Here is a 23343-nt window from a genome sequence, read left to right as displayed (position 1 = left end):
TTCCAAGGCAGTATGAGAAGGGTCCCATCTGGTAACAAGAAAACCACAGGAAAGATGAAAGGGAACAAAGGGATAAGGCTTTTATTTTGTTGACCCTTAAAAAAAATCTTCAGTGTCCTCTTCCTCACCCACAAATTGCCTTCAAAATACAACTAAACCGTGTACGCCTGGCAGTCAAGGTTTATTTCAGCTCGCTCCATGCCACCCATCAACATACTCTTGCTCTAGGCACTCTGAGCTACCTTGTGCTCCAAGCAGGGGCCCCTACACTGTGTCCTGAACCCCTCATACCCTTCCCTGAGCTGCAGCACTTCTTCTCTCATGCTGCCTGGAGCACTCACTCCCCGCACCCCGCCCCACCCCATTCCTCCCTCTTTCTCGACTTCCTGAGGTCTGCAGTTGTATGTTGTTATATCCTTGTTTTGTCCACAGGGATTAGCAGAGAGTCAGATATAGACAAATCTTGTACTTTTATAGCCTTAATTGGCCTTGTGGCTCAGCCTCAGTCCTTTAGAGAGAAGGAAATGAGACCCCAGAAGATATACTGAAAGATATTACACAGATATATTTTTTTAAAGTCTTAAAGTAATTCAACAATATGGAAGTGAATAACATAAAAACTGTAAGTTCTTCTTCATTCCCATGCAGTCGAGTTGATCATTATTTTTCTTCCCAGGTATTAGTCTAGCTGCAGAGAAAAAAATTATCCCAAAGAGGGCATTACATTATATACTTTGTTCTGCAACTTGTTTATTATTTTTTTCCACTTAATATTTCATGAACATCTTTCTGTGTCGGTATATATAGATGACTTGAAGAAATTCAGTTGGAGAAAAGTCTTAGGTATGTTTTCCTCTACATCAAAGAGGCTCTGCAGGTGGCTGCGAGTAAAACTAATCCTAAATTAACTAAATTAAGCAAAATAAAAATGCAGGGTATTCTCAATATTCCATCTTCCTTGGCACTTTTCCTATAGCTTAGGGACGTGCTGCTGGGAGAGGGACCCTCCATCCCAGCTCCTTTGTGAAGAAGGATCAAGTGTAGACAAGGGAACCAGAGTCAGGATTGGGTACCTGGAGAAAAGAGAGAATTTGGTAGTCAGGGAAACCAGCCCCTGGGCGGAAGTGGAGCATCCTTCTCACTGTCCTTACCGTTTCCTTCTGCAGGCTCAGAGGTCTGTCGCCTTTCCCCTTTGAGAGCACTCCATAGCTACTGTCTCCTTATCGAAACCTCCCCTCCCAGCATCACTTACCCCCACTGCTTTCAGAGAACGAGACCTCCATCCTCTCCCGCCCGCCCTTGCCTTGTTCTCTTGGGGTGCTAGCTTTTCTTGTTCCCAAAAATATTTTGAAAAACATTTGGATCACAACAACCTTACTCAACTCCCCTGTGTCGCAATCAGCCATCCGAGGCAGACTGATAACTGGTGCCCCTAAGGTCGCGTCCCTAAGGCTACTCTGGATCAGAGTAGGTAGCTGCCCGAATGACCCCGATGCGGATGCCAGGATGCAACCCACCTCCGGAGTGGACCACTGTCGGATGCACAAGAAAATGAGCTTAGGTACCCAGCCGGGAAAAAACGAGCTCCAGAGGCTGAGTTTCAAACCAGACACTTCTTTATTTCCATTTTAAAACATCCTGCGCACTCTAGCCTGAGTCGTCCCGTTCCCATCAGAGGGGGGCCTATAAGCCAAAGCTCAGCCCCCTCTGGCCCCGGGGCGCCTCTCCGTCGCTAAGCTGCCTTCCGTTTCACCTTCAGTGTCCTCCCCGCTCCACCCACGAACGTGCCACCATTTACATCAGCGCAGCCCACAGAGCAGCCCACTGAGCGCTCGTTTCCCGTACTTTCGTTTTCTGCTCGAAGCGAACAAAGAGGCCGGTTACGTCGGCTTGGGCCCCCTCGGTGCCTGGTCGAGGAGCCTCGGAGGCTCCAACCTTGTCCCGAGAAGCAGGGCTGCCCCCGCTTCAGGGCGGCCAGGCCTGTGCCCACCTCCGGCCGGACGGGGAAGTGAGCGGGGCCGCGACGCCCCCTTCTGCTCCCGGAGCCCCGCACCCTGCGAGGCGCCGCCCGACTTTCCGGAGGCCAGGAACTCCGCCCGGGGCCGGCGCCCTTGACCTCCCGGGGCTGCACCGCGCCCGCCGCCCCGGGCATCCCGCCCCGAGGTCCCCTCAGCCTCAGTCCAGGTGCAGAGCGACCCGCAGGCGCGATGCTGGCGCTGTGGCTGCTGAGCTTCGGGCAGAAGCTGCTGCTCTGGGGCGGGTTGTGCGCGGCCTCCCTGGCGGGCGCCATCCTCACCCTGAACCTCCTGCGGATGGTGGCGAGCTACGCGTGGACATGGCAGCAGATGCGTGCGGTCCCAACCTTGGAGGGCGCCTACCCCTTCCTGGGACACGCGCTGATGTTAAAGCCGGACGCGAGAGGTAAGGGCCCGCGCCCAGGCCGGCCATGTCCCCGTCCCAGGGATGCGGGCTCCCGACCTGCGCCGCGCCGCCGGCCTCCTTACAGCCTGGACACCAGGGCTGGAGGTGCTGACGCTGGGAGAGAGAAGGATTTGTCACCCGCTGGAGGATGGAGTCCCAGTTCTATCCAGTTTCCCTATGACACCTGGCAAAATTGCTAGTGCCCTCTGTTCCCAACTAACTTTTTCTTTGTGTACAGCGTAGGTTGCAGTGTCTCTAAGCTTTTGTCCTGCATTTTTGCTTCTTCTCTTCCCACCTCCTACCTGCTCCTGCCTCAGAGCACTGCAGTCTTTGCTTCTGTCTTGGCTGTTAAAGCCTTAAAGGCAGAAACTTCCCTGGAACAAGGCAAATCCTTAGAACTTAGAAATCTCTCTCTCTCCCTCACTCTCCCTCTCTCTCTCCCTCTCCCTCTCCCTCTCTCCCTCTCCCTCTCTCCCTCTCCCTCTCTCTCTCTCCCTCTCTCTCTCCCTCACTCTCCCTCTCTCTCCCTCTCCCCTCCCTCTCTCTCCCTCTCCCTCTCTCTCCCTCTCCCTCTCTCTCTCCCCCTCCCTCTCTCTCCCTCTCTCTCTTCCTCTCTCTCCCTCCCTCTCTCTCCCTCTCTCTTCCTCTCTCTCTCCCTCTCCCCCCCTCCCCCTCTCTCTCCCCCTCTCACATTTATTTATATGAAAACCACATATGTAAAATCATCTTGGATGATACTAAAAGCAGAGCTAACCTCCCCTTCTATCCTAAGGCTTTATAGTATTAAAAAATAATTATGTAGAAATATCAACCCTCCCATCCCCCCAAAAGAAACAATATACTTGAGGAGTCTCATCATATTCTTTTTGGGAATTTTTCTAAGAATTGAAATCTCTATTGAATAAGACCTGTTTCAAAACACACTGTGAGTTGACTGGAATATTTAACATAATTCTCTTTGGAATTACTTTCTGAGTGAAGAGAATGACAGTGTACTCTCTTTTATAAAGGGACTTTTTAATCCGTCATACAAGTACTGGATTTTGGCAACAGGTAAACTTTTGCTCAATTTCCAGCTTTGCAACCAAGTTGTTAGATTTGGGGAAGTTGTTTGAAACTCTCTAAGTTAGAGGGGTTTTGTTTGTTTGTTTACCATTTACTTGTAAATGTAACTGTATTACAGAGTAATTTTAAGGATGAAATTTAATGCATGTGGTTTCTAGATCACTGTCTAGAACTTGGTTAGACTAAGTTAGTTAAAGTTGTCAGTCAGCCATTTATTGAGCCCTGCTTTGTACCCAGAATTGAGCTCAGCAAAATTGGGGATATCAGAATATTCTGAGAAATATTCCCTGTTCTCAGCACCTTTGTCTCTTATACAGGAGGCTGTACCTTTCATTTTGTGGCTACTGTCCAAATTCTGCCCTCAGTAACTCCACCTGGAGTATTGCAGTTGCTTTCCCATGAGCCCTTTGAACTCTAATCTCTTGCTTTTGCATCTATGTCAGCACCCGTCTTCCTCAGCTGCTACCTGCTATTGGACCTGATATCTTCAAACCACAGATTCAGACTTCCCTGTCTCCTCTGTCAGACGAGACCAAGGCAGGCAGTATATTAGCACGAAGCCAGATATTTTGATACTGTTGACCTGACCCAGCTCTTTTCATGGCAATGTTACCAACTGTCTTGACCATAAGACATTTTGAAGAAGTGTGGTAATATGGTTAAGGTGGTGCATTCTGGGGTCTGACTGCATTGGGTACAAAGCCAGATTCCACCATTTAGCAGCTCGGTGATATACTGGGCAAGTTGCTTAACTGTGCACAACTTCCTCAATTGTTTAATGACAGTAATAACAGCGTCCCTCCCCATATAACTGTGGTGAGGCACAAAAGACATAATACACCTGAAACCCTGAGCACTAGATCTGACGTATAATAACCTGCCATAGCAAGTAAATATGACATAATGAATGTTAATTATTTTAAGATTATTATTATTAGGTTTGGTGTGCAAAACGTGCAAACACTTTTAAAAATCATGACTATTGATTTAATTTTATATGCAGTGGACATCCCCAGCCTTAGCCCTTCTCCAACTTTGAACAACTTGCCCTGAAGCTCAGGGGTGGCTGAAGCTTAAGGATGGAAGAGGACCAGGGATGGACTGAGCATGGGCACATTTTTTGACATGGAAAAAGAGCTGAAGAGCTTAATGGTTCTGTTTTTTATGCCATACCAGTTTTTCCCCTTGCCCAAATTCCCACGTAAAAAAAAAAAAACCCTGTCAAAATCTCAAGCATCATATTAGTAGCCTCACAATGAGTTTAGGATGAATCCCACTGTTGTCAATTAGGCATTCCCATTGCCCAGGAGAAGCCCTGGATACCCATATATATGCCTCCCAACTAGCCTTCCCCTCCACAAAATTGGAAAGGAAGAAGTAAAACTGTTACTATTTGCAGATAACATGATATTATAGAAAACCCTAAAGACTCCAGCAAAAAAAATTATTAGAACTAATAAACTACTTCAGTAAAGTTGCAGCATACAAAAATCAATATATAAAAATCAGTTGTGTTTCTATACACTAATAATGAACTATCAGAAAGAGAAATTAAGAAAACAATCCCATTTACAATTGCATCAAAAAGAATAAAATACCTAGGAATAAATTTAAACAAGGAAGTAAAAAAGGTGTACACTGCAAACTAGGAGACACTGCTGAAATAAATTGAATAAGACACAAATAAATGGAAAGATATTCCATGTTCATGGATTGGAAGAATTAATATTGTTAAAATTTCCATACTATCCAGAGCAATTCTCAGATTCAATGCAATCCTTATCAAGCTTTCAATGACATTTGCCACAGAAATAGAATAGTACCAAATTTTGTATGGAATACAAATGACCTCAAATAGCTAAAGCACTTTTGAGAAAGAAGAACAAAACTGAAGGCATCACACTTCCTGATTTCAAGATATATTACAAAGCCATAGTAATCAAAACAGTATGGTACTGGCGTAAATGCAGACATATAGATCAATGGAACAGAATAGAAACCCAGAAATAAACAGATGGTGGTCAATTAATTTACCACAAAGGATCCAAGAATACATAATGGGGAAAGGACAGACTCCCAATAAATGGTGTTGGGAAAACTGGACAGACACCTGCAAAAGAAGAAAATTGGACCACTATCTTACACCACGAATGATAATAACTCAAAATTGATTAAAGACTTAAGTGTAAGACCTGAAGCCATTATACCTCATAGAAGAAAACATAAGTGGTAAGCTCCTTGATTTTTTGGATTTGACACCAAAAGCAAAGGCAACAAAAGCAAAAATAAACAACTGAGACTACATCAAATTAAAAAGCTTCTGCACAGCAAATAAAACCATTAAGAAAATGAAAAGGAAACCTACAAAATGGGATATATGATTTGCAAATCATATATCTAATAAGGGGTTAATATCCAAAATATATAAGGAACTCATACAAGTCAATAGCAAAACACCCTGAACAATCTCATTTAAAAATGGGCAGAGGGTCTGAAATAGACATTTTCCCAAAGAAGGCATACAGATGACCAACAGATACGTGAAAATGTGCTCAACATCACTACTCGTCAGGGAAATGCAAATAAAAACCACAATAGGACTTCACCTCACACTTTTTAGAATGGCTATAATCAAAAAGACAAGAAGTAACAAATTTTGGCAAGAGAGAAGGGAACTCTTGAGCACTGTTGGTGAAAATGTAAATTGCTGCAGCCACTGTGGAAAACAGTATGGGGATTCCTCAAAACATTAAAACATTAAAAATTGAACTACCATATGATCCGTCAGTTTCACTTCTGGGTATATATACCAAGAAAATGAAAACATTAACTTGAAAACATGTATGCACGCCATGTACACTGCAATATTATTTACAGTAGCGAAGACACGGAAGCAACCTAAGTGTCTGTCACTGGACGAATGGATAAAGAAAATGTGGTACACACACACACACACACACACACACACACAGGAATATTATTCAGTCATAAAAAAGAAGGAAATAGTGCCATTTGTGAAAACATGGATGAACCTTGAGGGCATAATGCTCAATGAAATAAGTCAGACAAAGCAAGGCAAGTATTGTGTGATCTCACTTCTGTGTGGAATCTAAAACAACAACAACAGCAAGTATCTCTCTGGGAGATATTAAGTGACTTGTCCACAGTAAAACAAAAACAAGAACCCCAAGGAATCAAAAGACACAATAAGGAACTTATTACAAAATTTTTGTCTCTTTAAAAATTATAGGGCTTCCCTGGTGGTGCTAGTGGTTGAGAGTCTGCCTGCCGATGCAGGGGACACGGGTTCGTGCCCCGGTCTGGGAAGATCCCACGTGCCGCAGAGCGGCTGGGCCCGTGAGCCATGGCTGCTGAGCCTGCGCGTCCAGAGCCTGTGCTCCGCAACGGGGGAGGCCACAACAGTGAGAGGCCCACGTACTGCAAAAAAAAAAAAAAAAAAAAAATTATAATTGGAGTATAGTTGATTTACAATGTTGTGTTAATTTCATGTGTACAGCAAAGTGAGTCAGTTACACATATACATATACCCACTCTTTTTTAGATTCTTTTCCCATATAGGCCATTGCAGAGTACTAAGTAGAATTCCCTGTGCTGTATCCTTATTAGACAAAATTCTTGTCTTGATTGAATTTAAGATTAAATATTTTCTCCCAGATTTTTTTCAGCAGATGATTCAGTACTCTGAAGAATACCGACACCTGCCACTGCTGAAACTCTGGCTCGGGCCCGTACCTCTGGTGTTCCTTTATAACGCAGAAAATGTGGAGGTGAGTATGTGGCAGATGTGATCAATATTCCACTATCTGTCTGATGGTGTGGGAATCTCATTAGATGTGGTCATCCTCTGGATTCACCTGCCTCTCCCCTCTCCCCTCAAGAAATGACTTTGCTTGGTTCCTAGTTTGTGGCAGGAACCAGGAATCATCTTGGACATTTTCCTTCCTTTCAACTCCATTTAGTCCTCAAGACTGAGTGACAATTATACGTTCAAAACTCTAATTGCATTTCTTTGAGGCACAGGAATGAAAATGAATCACAGAGAAATAACAATTATGAAATCTTGCTTTAAAAAGTAGTTGTGTTCTAGCCAGGTGTTCTTATAACTGAAATTGTTTTGATGTCTATATCTCTCAATTTTTTTTTCTCTTTTAAAGGTAATTTTAACTAGTTCAAAGCACATTGACAAATCCTATATGTACAAGTTCCTAGAACCGTGGCTTGGCCTAGGACTTCTTACAAGGTACCTCAGTGGAAATTTGTAAAGCTGTCTTGTAGAAACAGTTACTTCTATGGGTAACTTGTTATTTCAGGAACTGACACAAGGTATTCTTCCAATAGCAAGATTGAAGTATTGGGAATTATGGAAGAAGCTGGAAGGAAAGGTCCAGCTAACAATGGGCCTTTGATAGATAAGGTGTATGGTAATCTCCAGCCACTATATTCAATAATGATAATCACTAGTGTTCCAAGAAAAATGAGGAGGTACTGATGTATGAATGGAGTAAAGCCAAGGATAGTTTGGAGAAGGGAAATCTTGAAAATATAATGAAAAAGGCAGTCACCCTCAGAGAAGTGTATCGAACACAGTACCCTCACTTCTTGAGTTGGCACCCAGAAACAGGACTCCATCCTCTGAGAGAGGGCCTAGCAAGAGAAAGGCAGGACCCTGGTGGGGGCTTCGGAGAATTCAAAGATAGTAGAGATTAAAGAAAATCATGGAGCAGTGGATCATCTGAGGACTAAGATGTTGATAGAGGGGAGAAAAATTCTAATTTTTAGAAACTCAGAGCTTAGAAATTTAGAAAAATTCTTAAATGTTTCCATTTTTAATGAATACTCTTCTAAACATTAGTAATATAGAACAGTATCCAAAATATTCACATTCTGTAACTATACATGAGTCTTTGTCATTCTGACCAAAGCATTTGAGAATCTGTAGATTAAGCTGTTTCAGGAGAACTTGATGATGACTGTATTTATATTTTATTTGTTTCAGGTGTTGCTTCTTTTTTCTTTGTAACCGTGTATTTTATTTCTAGTACTGGAAACAAGTGGCGCTCTAGGAGAAAAATGTTAACACCCACTTTCCATTTTACAATTCTGGAAGATTTCTTAGATGTCATGAATGAACAAGCAAACATATTGGTTAATAAGCTTGAAAAATATGTCAACCAAGAAGCATTTAACTGCTTTTCTTACATCACTCTTTGTGCCTTAGATATAATCTGTGGTAAGTCTCACTGATTTATTTTTGATGATAAAATGGCACAGATAGAAAATAACAGTCCATAGGGTGGGGCGGGGTGGGGGAGAAAGGACATTGGGTTCTTCTGGAAGGTCCTATTGCTAAATTAGCCACCTGAGAAGCAGCAGCCATTCATAGGACTTTGGACAAGTGGTCACTGAGCCAACAAGACCAGAAGGTCCGAGGGAAGGAGGGGCAGGAACTGGGAGTAGGAGAGGCAGAAGATACAAGAGAAGAGAGGAAAGAACAATTCTACAATATATATGAACAGAACAGGACATAACGTCTTTGTTCAAGTGTCTGCCACTGGAAAAGGTACCCAAGATATGTGCATGAATTGAATGGTTGCTTCTCACTATATTTTGCAGAAACAGCTATGGGGAAGAACATTGGTGCTCAAAGCAACGATGATTCCGAGTATGTTCAAGCAGTTTATAGGTAAATGAAGTCCTAATTATTTCTAAAATTGTTATTGGGAATTCCCTGACAGTCCAGTGGTTAGGACTCCGTGCTTTCACTGTCAAGGGTCCAGGTTCTATCCCTGGCCAGGGAACTAAGGTCCCTCAAGCTGTGTGGTGTGGCCCCAAAAAATAAAATAAAATTGTTATTGATCAGGGCTTTAAAAAATTCTTGCTAATAATTTCTGTCTGTACTGTAGCTTTTTCATAATTTCAAAGTGAAACATTCTACTAAAAATTAACCTAATCATTTAAGCATATGTTTCAACAGTACAGGAATGGTTATGGCACATCCAGATTATGCAGTAATTTTAAATGACTATTTTATAATATATCGAGAGATTATATTATGATGCTAAGTGATAAAAGAAAGACATAAATTTTTTTGTAGTTTGATAACCACTAGGTATAAAAAAATTATTCATAGAAAAAGCTAGGAGATACTATACCAAAATGTTAGCTGCAGTTATTATTATTTTGTGTGTGTGCTCTCTTTCTTATTGTGTTTTGGTTTTGTTGTGATTCATTCTCCTTTCCTATATTTTCTGCACTGAGTATGTATTACTTTTTAATTGAAATAATCAACTTTACTTTTAAAATTGCTTGTGATTATTCAGCTATTAAGAGGCAGGGCCAGGATTTGACTCAATGTATCCTGTCTTTAAGTCCACGGCTCATTTCACTTCATCTTAACAACTACTTGTTGAGCATCTATCATCTGCCATTCACTGCACAAGGTACTGACTAGTTTTACATGGGCACGTGAAACAGAATAGCAGGGGAGACAGGCATTGAAGCAAATGAATATAAACTTTTAAATTATAATAATTGCTTAGAAAGAAAAGATCAAGTTGATATGAGAGAGGAAAACAGGGATGTGTTTTACAGATTGCGTGGTCAGGAAAGGTCTTCTCTGAGGAATTGGCATCTAAGCTGGTCATGAAGGAGGAGGTCGTGTAGAGGTCTTTCTGCTTCTCACTGGGAATAATGAGGGTGGTGCTCGTGACAGCTATGTGACAGATGGGTATTTAATGAGCACTTTTCTGTGGAAGAGGGCAACCCGCTGTTTACTGGCGCTACGGAGGAGTGAGAAAGCAAATGAGTGGACATTATAAAGAGGAAGATTTCATATCAGCTTGTGCTACAAGAGCCACAGGCAGCCTGAGGTGGTCAAGAACTCTCCCTGGAGAAAAAGCAGCAGAGATCAGATGACCGTTTAGTAAGGATGTTTTATAACAGATTCTTCATTCCTCTAAAGAACCCATCAAATGCTTAAGCTTCACTGGATGTGTAATACCCCATGCCTTCATTGTTGAGTGTAAAGCCTGGATCTTAGTAGCCTCTAAGACGAATCATTATCATCCCTACATATTACCTTCATTGAGAGCGGGCATCAATTAGGTGCTCAAGAAATACACATTTTCAGTGTATCAGCTGATGTGTTTTTATCCTATTTATAGGATGAGTGATTCAATACATCAAAGAATGAAGATGCCCTGGCTCTGGCTTGACATTTTGTTCTTTATACTTAAAGATGGATGGGAACACAAAAGGAGCCTAAAAATTCTACATAATTTTACCAAAAATGTAAGCCCTTGATTTTTTTAAATTGTGATAAAATAAGCACAACATAAAATTTACCATTAACTGCAAATCCAGTGTTCTGAAACCATCACCACTCTCCATTTCTAGATCTTTTATACGTCCAAGATTTTTATGCTGTGTTAACATACCCTGGAGCCTGTGTCTCATAAAATAAAAGTTGAATAATAATGTAAAGAAGGAGACAGTGTGATTACATTTTAATTATGTACTCACCAAATATTAAACAAACACTTGTTAGGTGCCAAACACTGTACCAAGTGTTAAAAACATAGTAATAAGTAAGATATGTATGTCCCCTAAGAGGTTAGTCTAGTAGAGGAGGTTGTCTATTAAAAAAATTACAAAATGTGATATGAAGTATAAATATTTATTAATAACCAGGGTGCTATGTTGAATGAATAAAGAGGGGATCCATGTTATGAGAGTCTTATGGAAAATGTTTGGATTAGGCAGTAGCTTTCAAAGGCAAAGGGCATTTATAGCAGTATCTCAAGTTGGAAGGGATTAAAATTAAGTAGATGTCACTATTTTACTTCCAATTAAAAAATAACAAGGAGACAGTGATATTGTTTCAGATACAAGATGTCAGTCTTGTGTTAAACATGTGCTTTTGACAAAGCAATATTTAATTGAAAATATACATCAAATTATGATGTAAATGTACTGATAAAAGTACCAATTTAAATATACTCTCTCTTTGCTGTCAGTTTCGGTTTAAACTATATTGGCATTGCTTCCTTACAGTGAGGTACAGCCTGTTACCAACAGATCATGTGGTTCCCAGTCAGGCAACGTGGGATGAATGAGGTGTTGGGTTGAGGTGGCCACAGTGGAGGACAGAGTTACCTCCATTACTGGGCAGTAGGCGAACGACCAAATGTTTCCTCAAATTACATGCATTACTATCAATATCAATAATTAATGGAGTCCACATTGGATGGACAATATTATTTATTTAATAAATATTGAAAATTGCATACTGAGTGCCAGGCCTTAGGGGGTTCCCCCAAGAATGAAAGGAGATATGGTGTTTTGTCCTCAAAGCACTTAGGATCTATTCATTCAAATCACTTAGTAGCAGGTTTGGTCAACTGCCTGATAGGAGAAGAAAGCTGAAATGTATAGCCAAATTAAGTTTATGGGCTTTAATTCTTTTATTCATTCAGAAAAGATCTAAGGAACGTCCTTAAAATGCCAGGCAGTGTTCTAAGGGTTGGAATTATATCAATGAACAAAGACAAATTTGCTGCCACATGGATGGTACATTCATGCATTATATTATATAGCAAGTATACTATAATGTCAGGTGGTAAGTGAAATGGAAAAAAAATAAAGTAAGGTTAGGAAGATAGTGAGCGCTAGGGACCAGGTTAGCAGTGATCCGGGAAGGTCTTTCTGATGGTGTGAGAAGGGGCCAAGACCTTAAAAGGAGGGAGGGAGTCAGCCACACTGGCATCTGAAGAAGGAGAAATCTAGGCAGCAGGAACAGCAAGCACATAGGGTGAACTGACTGATCTTTTCTCCAATGCAACTTGTAATGAGAGCAATCCATAATTAGTCTGTTATATAATGATTGCATTCTCTCCACCACCGAAACTTTTTCTCATTAGCTCATCCAAATCTCTAGGGCACCACTTAGGGGACTACTAACTCTATTCCGTGTTTGAAAGATGGCAGAAATAGCACTTGAATATACTGAATTTGTCTGACATTAAATTTGTTTTTAAAAGTCTTATCAAATAATGCCCTAAAATGTTAACAGGAAGCTTCACTATATTTTCCACAAGAGCCTAAGTTATTGTTGAGTTAGAACAGGAAAGGTTTCATGGGAAAAATCCATGAAAGAAGCTAGTATATTTTCATAAGAAAATATATTATGAGACTACATCAAATTCCAAACAAGAGCATATGATTGTTTAAATCACACAGGTCATCACTGAACGGGCCAATGAAATGAAGAGACATGAAGAAGGCAGAAGTAATGACAAGGACTTTCCTCCAATCAATAATAAACGCAGGGGTTTTCTTGACTTGCTTTTAAATGTGACTGATGACCAAGGGAACAAGCTGAGTTACGAAGAGATTCGAGAAGAAGTTGACACCTTTATGTTTGAGGTATTTTATCTCATCACGTTATTTTCGGGTATCATTAAACAAAATGCAGTTCTTTTCTAGAACCTTTAGCATTATTTTTAAAAGTTTATTCAAGTTTTAAAGTAGCTTCATATAACTGAGGATGAGTCGCTACATTATAATTAGAAATTACAAAATTTAAGAACCTGATTAAGTACCAGACCAGCTTTCTTCTTCAGAAAAAGCCTTTGACTCGTGGTGAGTATAGCACTAGACACAGTGTTTTCTCAGGAAAACCTAAAACCCATTGGATTTTTCCAAGTAGAAAAGAAGTCAGAAATTGCTCTCATTCCCTATATTGCTTCATGCTTTTTAAAAATCTCTGAAACCCACAAGTCTGTCTTTTCACTACCTCCCTTTTGAAGTTCTAGCAAATGAGTGCTTAGCTCTTGCTTTGAGCTGCCCAAACTAGAGAAGATAGCAAGAGCCCTCCGACAGAGAATTTAACTAGTTTGTGATTCTAAAGGGATTTCTGACCTTCAAATAATGAAAAGAAAGATGCAGTTTTTACAAAAGGTAATTCTAGCATTATTAAATACTACAAGGAGTGAATCTCTCAGTGTGTGGATTGCCAAATAAAGATGAAGAAATGGTTTTAAAAAGCTCCCTGTGGTAGTATGCTGGAAGTGGAGGAAAGTGGAGGGCATGGGTGGTTTTGGATGCCTCAGTACACGCCAGCCATGGATGGCATGAGCAGCCCTGCTGCTTGTAGGCACCTGGGTACAGCGTACCTCTGGGTACAGTGTACCTCTGGGTATACTGCCAGATTGCGCATTCTCCCGAGGGCACAGTATAGGAAAGCAAGCTGTGTCAAGGATCCCTAGACCTGAGTTCTCATTCTGGCTCCATGCTGACTAGCCTTATGAGATGGTGCCAATCACCTCAGATCTCTGTCACAGCTTCCCTGTGTATAAAATAGAGAGATGGATTAGATCAGTGGTTTTAAACTTCTTTTTTAAGCAGAGAGCTTCATTGAAAAGAAATTTTATGCAGAAAATGGACATCTAAATTATCTAAAAAGTGGAGCAGTGTTGGGGCTTCCCTGGTGGCGCAGTGGTTGAGAATCCGCCTGTCAAGGCGGAGGACACGGGTTCGAGCCCTGGTCCGGGAAGATCCCACATGCCGCAGAGCAACTAAGCCCGTGCGCCACAGCTACTGAGCCTACACTCTAGAGCCCACAAGCCACAACTACTGAAGCCCGTAAGCCTAGAGCTGTGCCAGCAACAAGAGAAGCCACCGCAATGAGAAGCCTGTGCACCACAACGAAGAGTAGCCCGTTTGCTGCAACTAGAGAAAACCCGTGGGCAGCAACGAAGACCCAATGTAGCCAAAATAAATAAATAAATAAATTTATTTAAAAAAAAAAAAAAAGTGGAGCAGCGTTAAGCTGGGGTCTCTGGGGCCAAATCCCACCTCTAACCTGCACTAGAGGTGGGACCTCGGGTAACTCATGGAGCCTTTCTGGGCTTTGGTATCCTCACTGTTATAGCACGGGCCTCGCAGGATAATTTTAAGGATTAGATGAGTGATTTTTTAAAGCGCACGAAGAATCTTGCCTGGCACATGGGAAGGGTGTGGTGGATATTGGCTATTATCATTTGATGTTAAAGTGGAGAGACCGTCTCACATCTCTGCCCTGCATACACACGTACACACACATGCCCACATACATACACTCTCATGCACACATGCACACACACATCCTTCTACCAAAAACCTCTCACTTTCATGAAAACAACCAGAATAATGATCTGTTTCTTCCAGCTCTAACACTGTTTGAAATTCTGCGTTTTTTCTTCTTTGCATCAAATAGGAGACACACCTCGTATGATTATAATACTGTGACCTCCTCCATAAAGAGGTTGCAGGTTATTACGACCACACCTTTCCTGCCCCACGTGCCGACCACTGGATACTAAGGTTTCTGCCCCTGCCCTGTCCCACCAGCCTGCTTCTATAAACTGTGTGCTTTGTGCTTTGCTTAGTCCTGCTTTCTTCAGGTAGCAGACACGTGGAAGTAGGAAGTTCAGCAGACATCTCTTACACATTTGGATCAGGCTTCCGCTTATAAATTCAAGAGAAGTTATTAAGAATTATTTAGCAGGAGCACTTCGTCCTGTGACTTTGCTAAACGACTGAGTGAAATGGGCCAGATCTGGTCCAGAGCTCAGGGTAGTTTCTGTGAAGGAACAGCAAGCCTGAGAAGAGGCAATGACAACAATATCAGAGACTTGGAAAATATATATTTTATAAAATTGCAGAATAAACCTCAAAAAATTCAACTTAGAAGCTGTTTTATGAAGCAAGTGCTTTGGAGATTTCTGCCCAGAGAAAGAAAAGTTACAACCATCACTTGTGTTCCATAGGGAAAATGGAAAAGTAAGAAGTTCCATAGAGGAAACAATTTGTTTTCTGTTTAGTTCCCCTAAAAGTCTTATTCATAGAGTTATAATTTTATTATTGATTTTCCAAACTTTTTTTTTCTGCAGAACTCATGTAAAAAAAATTCTTAGTCTGTTTTTAATCTCTAAAATGTAAATATCTGTATCAAGTATTTCAGAGTTTTTCTGAAGGATAATTGAATTAGTTTCTGCAAAGTACTTAGTATTTTGCCTAAAGCTCAGCAAGTATTACGGGAGGCTATTTATCAACTTCCTGACATGCAGGATTTACTCAGAACCACACATAGACACCCTGGCGTCCAGGGTTGACAGGTAAAGCCTACGTTACAAATGCTAGGAGGTGGAGTACAGATCTGGTAAACTGGCTCATGAAAGTCAGACTTTTTCCCCTTAAAAACAGTCTAGAGCACCTAGTTCCCTTGGAAGGCCCCCTTATTAGCACAACCTAGCCACTTCTCACCACGTATGCAACTCTGTGTAGTGTTGAAATATCTATCTAAGCATGAACCTTCCCTTTGAAGGGATTGTTTTATTTGTTTGTTTCTCACCAAGATGAAATACTGTACCAAGTTAATTTATTCTGTTTGGAGTCGCAGTGCAGCTGTCAAATCCAGAGACAATTCAAAATAGAGTTCTCTCTTCTAATCTTTGCAATACTACTCCGCTAAGTTATTTTTTCCTTACATTTGTAGGGTCACGATACGACCGCAGCTGCAATAAACTTGTCCTTATATCTATTGGGTTCGTATCCAGAAGTCCAGCAGAAAGTGGACAATGAACTGGAGGAAGTGTTTGGTATGTTTTGTCCCTTCACTAGTTACACTGTGGGTACCATGTCCATGGAAGCAAGTATGTTCTTGCTCATGAAGGGTAAACAGCAGGGCCTGTTCTAAAGATACAGCAACAAGCAGGAAGGCTCCCCTATGGGATCCCTGCCAGTCCCGGTCTTCTTAGCAAAGCCTTATTCATCGCTTACAGAATACAGGCATTTGCTAATTGCATGGCATGTGACTGCACTGGGCTAGATGCTGGGGATGCACAGATAAATGTTACTGTCCTCAAGCACCTCACTGCTTAATAGATGAAGCAGACGTATCTACACAAAGCATTGAGTCATGGGGTCAAGGAAAACTGTTTCCTACAGCATTGCATCTGGCCACGAATAAGAGAAAAGACGCATTAATCCGGTAGGACAAACTTTTCTATTACGCAACCAGCAGTCCGCAGGTAAGCTGTCCTAGGCTGATGCCAGCAGTGATGTCACTGGAGTCCCAGCACCCCAAAAGCAAACTCTGTCCCATTAATCAGCCACTCTCCTCTCTTCCCCCAGCCCCTGGCAACTGCTACGTTACTGTCGGTCTCTATGGATTTACACCTGTTCTGAATACTTCCTATAAATGGAATCCCACAACATGTGACTGTTGGTGTCTGGTTTCTTTTACTGAACAGATCTCATTTTATTTTGATTATGGGTAATACCAGAAACTCTACTTTAGCTGTAGGTATTTAACATGTTTTGATGCATGTATTCTTCTTCAATGTCCCATCCCTCAAGCTCAAATAATCCTTTCCTTGTTATCTCATGTATTTACTTAAAACCAGGGAGATCGGATCGTCCTCCTACCTTAGATGACCTGAAGAAACTTAAATATCTGGAATGTGTTGTTAAAGAGAGCCTTCGCCTTTTCCCTTCTGTTCCTTTCTTTGCCCGTCACCTTAATGAAGACTGTGAAGTTGGTAAGAGTTCTATGAATTGAATAGGAGGGAGAGTGGATTAGTTTAATGTCTGTCTTGCTCCATCCTCATGGCCTGTCGACTACTTCTTGACAGCGGGTTACAAAATCGTGAAAGGCTCCCAAGTAATCATCATGCCCTATGCACTGCACAGAGACCCAAGGTACTTCCCCAATCCTGAGGAGTTCAAGCCAGAACGGTTCTTTCCCGAGAATTCGAAAGGACGTCATTCATACGCATATGTGCCCTTCTCTGCTGGACCCCGAAACTGTATAGGTTTGTATCCGTCAGAACTTGTTTGACCTTTCAGGCCTGCAGAGTAGGGGGTTTCACACAAAAATTTCTTGAGATGTAGCAGCCCATAGGCAACTGTCTTAAAAAAACTGGCTTCCTCTTCCCTCCACTTTACTATACATTATTGTTTTAAAATATGACTGTCATAAAGTGTATTAGTTTGCTAGGGCAGCCGTAACAAGGTACCCACACACTGGGTGGCTTAAACCACAGGAATTTATTTTCTCCCAATTCTGAAGCTAGAAGTCCAAGATCGAGGTATCAGCAGGATTGGTAATAAATACCTGCTTAGCTTGTAAGTGATCTTCTTCCCCCTATGTCCCTACATGGTCTTTCCTCTGCGTGTGTCTGTGTCCTAATCTCTTCTTTTTATAGGGACCACCAGTCAGATTGGATTAGGGTCCACCCATCTGATTATTTTATTTTATTTTTGACCATTTTAATTTAATTACTTCTTTAAAGTTCCCATCTCCAAATAGTCATATTTTGAGATACTGAGGTTTAGGACTTCAACCTATGAATTTGGGGGGACACAATTTAGCCCATAACATAAAGCATAAATAGTTTCATGGTAGAGTTTGAAAATGTTGTAGCTTTTAGATTAAAATAGAACATACTTCATATGGTACAAAACTTATTCATAACAGTTAGTTATATTTAGCTTAATTTCTGTGTTTGTTGATTTTAAGAACTGCATTTTGAAAAACCAAAACACAAAATGCTTACCACAAGGCCAGATGAAGTGCTTAAGCAAAGTGAATGCACATCACCATGCATTATAAACACTTTCAGCTTCAGAATCTCTAGCATTTTATCATTTATGTAAATGCAGACATTCGTAAATTAAGGCCAGATTTAAATGGATGAATCTGACGCTTATTTAGTACCTCTCGAGTAAATTAAATTTAAGTTAAAGGCCCAAATAAGAAATCAGTCGAGAGTAGTGATTCTCATGCTTAAACGAGCCCAGGATTCATCTCAGGTTTTGCTAAAATACAAATACCTGGCCCACTTCAGCTGTTCAGATGCACTGGGTGGGAACAGGACGGGCACTCAAGAATCTTCATGTTTTACAAGCAACCCAAGTGATTCTGATTCTCCCAGGGCCCACTGCAAAAATATAAAATTGCTTGCTTCCTCTAACTGGACTTGTGATTTCTCACATTTGAGATATACCTATCATTAAAGTGTTGCTATTTACATTCATTTGAAGGTCAAAAGTTTGCCATGATGGAAGAAAAGACCATTCTTTCCTGCATCCTGAGGCATTTTTGGGTAGAATCCAACCAAAAAAGAGAAGAACTTGGGCTGGCAGGAGAACTGATTCTTCGTCCAAGTAATGGCATCTGGATCAAGTTGAAGAGGAGAAACACAAATGAATCCTAACTATACTATTGGGCTGCTCTCTTACCACAAAAAGGTCTTTCTTTAAAGGAAGCTTTGCATTTACAATTCGTAGATCATGAACTCAATATTCTTAATCCCTAAACCTAATTTTTTTCTTGTCCCCACTTACTTTGGGGTCAAGTCTACCAAAGCGAGAGTTTTCATATCTCCATCACCATCATAGCTCTGACCCCTGGTCTTGATCCCAAAAGTAAACTGATGACTGTACCCAAATAAACACATAAAAGCTTCTCAACAGAGGGATCCACAGGCCAATCCAATTTCAATCAATGGACCCAAAGGATATAATTTAATTGAAGTTCCAGAATATTTTTAAGGTATTCTTGTAGACTCAGGAACATATACATTCATGTATATATATACATTTGTTTGAAAAGGGTGAGTAATTAAGTACTTAGACATAAGGAGCTTACGTTTCAAGAATTATATCAGTGGCATCAATTATGAGAAGAATAACCATTATGATACTTTTCAGATTTAATCATCTACAGCACATCATTTATAAGTTGACTCAGAGGTTCTGTTCCTATTTCCCTTTGGACGGTGTACTTATAGCCTTCCTTTCATTCCTCAGAGCATCACAATTACCTTTTTATATCATGTATTATTGGAAAAGATTCCTCTTGGTAATCTCACATCCCTCACAGTGATTCAGGGAGTTGATTTATGGCTTTTGGAGCTTGAAGGACCTTAGAGTTTATCAAGTTATGCCATGGGCTCTCCCTATCCACGAATTCTGAATCCATGGATTCAACGAATGGCTGATCGAAAATATTTGAAAAAGAATTCCAGAAAGTTCCAAAAAGCAAAGCTATTTACATAGCATTTACATTGTATTAGGTATCATAAGTAATCTAGAGATGATTTAAAGTATACAGTTGGAGGTTCAAGATGGTGGAGTAGGAGGACGTGCACTCACTCCCTCTTGTGAGGGCACCGGAATCACAACTAACTGCTGAACAGTCATCGACAGGAAGACACTGGAACTCACCAAAAAAGATACCCCACATCCAAAGACAAAGGAGAAGCCCCAGTGAGAGGGTAGGAGGGGCACAATCACAATAAAATCAAATCCCATAACCGCTGGGTGGGTGACTCAGAAACTGGAGAACAGTTATATCACAGAAGTCCACCCACTGGAGTGAAGGTTCTGAGACCCACGCCAGGCTTCCCAACCTGGGGGTACAGTAACGGAAGGAGAAATTCCCAGATAATCAGACTTTGAAGGCTAGTGGGATTTGATTGCAGGACTTCGACAGGAATGGGGGAAACAGAGACTCCACTCTTGGAGGGCACACACAAAGTAGTGTGCGCATCAGGACCCAGGGGAAGGAGCAGTGACCCCATAGGAGACTGAACCAGACCTATCTGCTAGTGTTAGAGGGTGTCCTGCAGAGGTGGGGGTGGTGGCCGTGGCTTACCGTAGGGACAAGGACACTGGCAGCAGAAGTTCTGGGAAGTGCTCCTTGGCATGAGCCCCCCAGAGTCCACCATTAGCCCCACCAAAGGGCCTGCAGGCTCCAGTGCTGGGTCACCTCAGGCCAAACAACCAACAGGGAGAGAACTCAGCCCCACCCAACAGCAGACAAGCAGATTAAAGTTTTACTGAGCTCCGCCCACCAGAGCAGCACCCAGCTCTACCCACCACCAGTCCCTCCCACCAGGAAGCTTGCACAAGCCTCTTAGATAGCCTCAGCCACCAGAGGGCAGACAGCAGAAGCAAGAAGAACTACAATCCTGCAGGCTGTGGAACGAAAACCACATTCACAGAAAGACAGACAAAATGAAAAGGCAGAGGGCTATGTACCAGATGAAGGAACAAGATAAAACCCCAGAAAAACAATTAAATGAAGTGGAGATAGGAAACCTTCCAGAAAAAGAATTCAGAATAATGATAGTCCAGGAAGCACAGAGAGTCCCAGGCAGGATTAACCCAAGGAGAAACATGATGAGACACATAGTAATCAAACTGATAAGAATTAAAGACAAAGAAAAATTATTAAAAGCAACAAGAGAAAAATGACAAATAAAATACAAGGGAACTCCCATAAGGTTAACAGCTGATTTCTCAGCAGAAACCTTACAAGCCAGAAGGGAGTGGCATGATATATTTAAAGTGACATACAATGGAGAAAAGACAGTCTCTTCAATAAGCGTTGCTGGGAAAACTGGACAGCTACATGTAAAAGAATGAGATTAGAATGCTCTGTAACACCATACACAAAAATAAATTCAAAATGGATTAAAGACCTAAATGTAAGACCGGACACTATAAAACTCCTAGAGGAAAACATAGGAAGAACACTCTCTGACATAAATCACAGCAAATCTTTTTTGACCCACCTCCTAGAGTAATAGAAATAAAAACAAAAATAAACAAGTAGGGAGCTTCCCTGGTGGCACAGTGGTTAAGAATCCGCCTGCCAATGCAGGGGACACAGGTTCGAGCCCTGGTCTGGGAAGATCCCACATGCTGCGGAGCAACTAAGCCCATGTGCCACAACTACCGAGCCCGCATGCCATAACTACTGAAGCCCGTGCACCTAGAGCCCATGCTCCTCAACAAGAGAAGCCACTGCAATGAGAAGCCCGTGCACCACAATGAAGAGTAAGCCCCGCTCGCCGCAACTAGAGAAAGCCCACGCACAGCAACACCCAACGCAGCCAAAAATAAATAAATAAATAAATTTATTAAAAACAAACAAAAAAACCAGATGGGACCTAATGAAACAAAAGCTTTTGCACAGCAAAGGAAACTATAAACAAGATGAAAAGACAACCCTCAGAATGGAAGAAAATACTTGCAAATGAATCAACGGACAATGGATTAATCTCCAGAATATATAGACACTTCATGCAGCTCAATATTAAAAAAACTAACAACCCGGGCTTCCCTGGTGGCGCAGTGGTTGAGAGTCCGCCTGCTGATGCAGGGGACACGGGTTCGTGCCCCGGTCCGGGAGGATCCCACATGCCGCGGGGCGGCTGGGCCCGTGAGCCATGGCTGCTGAGCCTGCGCGTCCGGAGCCTGTGCTCCGCAACGGGAGAGGCCACAACAGTGAGAGGCCCGTGTATCGCAAAAAACAAAAACAAAAACAAGAACAACAAAAAACAAAAAAACAAACTTTCATTAAACCGTGAGCCACTTTCATTCACATCACATATAAACGGGCATTCAGTAAACGTCCAATGAACGAGTACATCTTTATTCTCAAGATGAAGCAATGGCAGCTCAAAGAAGTAGAGAGATTAGTTCAAGGTCACTGGCAAGGCCAGAGCCAGGACTAAGCTTGCACTCATATCCCAGGTTATGTCTTCTAGGTTAGTATCATGTTGTCTCATGTTATGAGGAAGATAAAATATGACAGGAGCATGTATAACAATTATTCGTTATTTTCACTGTTATCTAAAGCAGTGGTTTTTCAATGGGAGACACTCCCACCCAGGGGACATTTGGTAACATCTGGAGACATTTTTGGTTGCCACACCTGGGCAATGGGGTGCTAGTGGGTAGAAGCCAGGGATGTTGCTAAACATCCTACAATGCACAGGACAGCCCCTTACATCATAGAATTATCTGGCCCAAATATCAGTAATGGCAGGGTTGAAACCCTGATCTAAGGTCAGCATTGAAACTTTGTCATGAAAAGGGGATATTTCAGGGACAGCAAGAAAGAGGCTGTAGGACATGGGAGTCTGTGTTTTTTTCCGAAGCAAGTCTTGATAAGACAGAAGGAACTCCAAGGGAAGGCTGACCGTGGCTGTGACTGAGACGGGGTCACCAGTACACGTGTGTGGCCTTCCCTGTCCCAGACAGAGGAGTTTAGGTTACCAATGATCCCAGCTTCTGACTTGTTCTTGGGTCCAGTAATTCCCCATTTTCATGAAGGTTCAAAAGCATTTTATTTCACTGGGAAGAATAAAGCTTTTTTTGAATAGTTTTAAATGAATGAATTAATTAATTTTTTGGCTGCGTTGGGTCTTTGTTGCTGCACGCGGGCTTCCCCTAGTTGTGGCGAGTGGGGGCTGCTCTTCTTTGAGGTGCGTGGGCTTCTCACTGTGGTGGCTTCTCTTGTTGCGGAGCACAGGATCTAGGCATGTGGGCTTCAGTAGTTGTGGCTCGTGGGCTCTAGAGCGCAGGCTCAGTAGCTGTGGCGCACGGGCTTAGTTGCTCTGTGGCATGTGGGATCTTCCCGGACCAGGGCTTGAACCCGTGTCCCCTAACTGGCAGGCGGATTCTTAACCACTGTGCCACCAGGGAAGTCAAAAAAAGCTTTAAGATAAGAGTAGTCAACATTAGAATTCTAAACTGCAATGCATTAGTTGAAAATAATTTTTAGAATACTTGGTATCAGTGTGAAAAGATGGTCCATTTGATCTCAAAGAGTTTCTATGTAGTTAAGACTCTTATTCTACTTTTATTTGACTGGACAAAAATATTTTGGAATCCTTATATTATTTCAAAGGCTTTAGAGATTTCACTAACTAGCTATACCAAATTTAGGAACATATTATTTGGTTTCCCACTGAAGTATATCTCTCATTAGAGTCTTTCTGT

The 23343-nt window shown here is 41.8% G+C and overlaps 1 protein-coding gene and 1 long non-coding RNA gene across 2 annotated transcripts in view; one reads left to right on the top strand and one right to left on the bottom strand.

Annotated features, from left to right (window-relative positions):
• The window catches only part of LOC309795844, a 53638-nt gene continuing 30295 nt past the window's right edge, over window positions 1–23343 (bottom strand). The window contains exon 3 of the long non-coding RNA XR_014292377.1: window positions 1–1073. This is a non-coding gene — a long non-coding RNA (uncharacterized lncRNA). The remainder of the gene's footprint in view (window positions 1074–23343) is intronic.
• Window positions 1862–19028, top strand: CYP4V2 (cytochrome P450 family 4 subfamily V member 2). The gene is made up of 11 exons (XM_082608547.1): window positions 1862–2421; window positions 7162–7274; window positions 7662–7747; window positions 8547–8737; window positions 9121–9190; window positions 10671–10797; window positions 12745–12930; window positions 16043–16145; window positions 16953–17087; window positions 17181–17360; window positions 18592–19028. Exons 1-11 carry the CDS (start codon window positions 2208–2210, stop codon window positions 18762–18764), a joined length of 1578 nt encoding a protein of 525 aa, XP_082464673.1. The 5' UTR covers window positions 1862–2207; the 3' UTR covers window positions 18765–19028.

Source organism: Mesoplodon mirus (assembly GCF_964341445.2).
Source record: "Mesoplodon mirus genome assembly, chromosome: 20".
Classification (NCBI taxonomy): Eukaryota; Metazoa; Chordata; class Mammalia; order Artiodactyla; family Ziphiidae; genus Mesoplodon; species Mesoplodon mirus.
Note: the sequence above shows the minus strand (reverse complement) of the source record. Positions and strands in the feature narration are given on the sequence as shown.

Coding starts and splice junctions, on each gene's coding strand:
- CYP4V2 (XM_082608547.1), top strand. CDS start 2,208: ATGCTGGCGCTGTGGCTGCTGAGCTTCGGGCAGAAGCTGCTGCTCTGG. Junction 7,748..8,546: donor GGCCTAGGACTTCTTACAAG/GTACCTCAGTGG, acceptor TTTTATTTCTAG/TACTGGAAACAAGTGGCGCT. Junction 17,088..17,180: donor TAATGAAGACTGTGAAGTTG/GTAAGAGTTCTA, acceptor ACTTCTTGACAG/CGGGTTACAAAATCGTGAAA.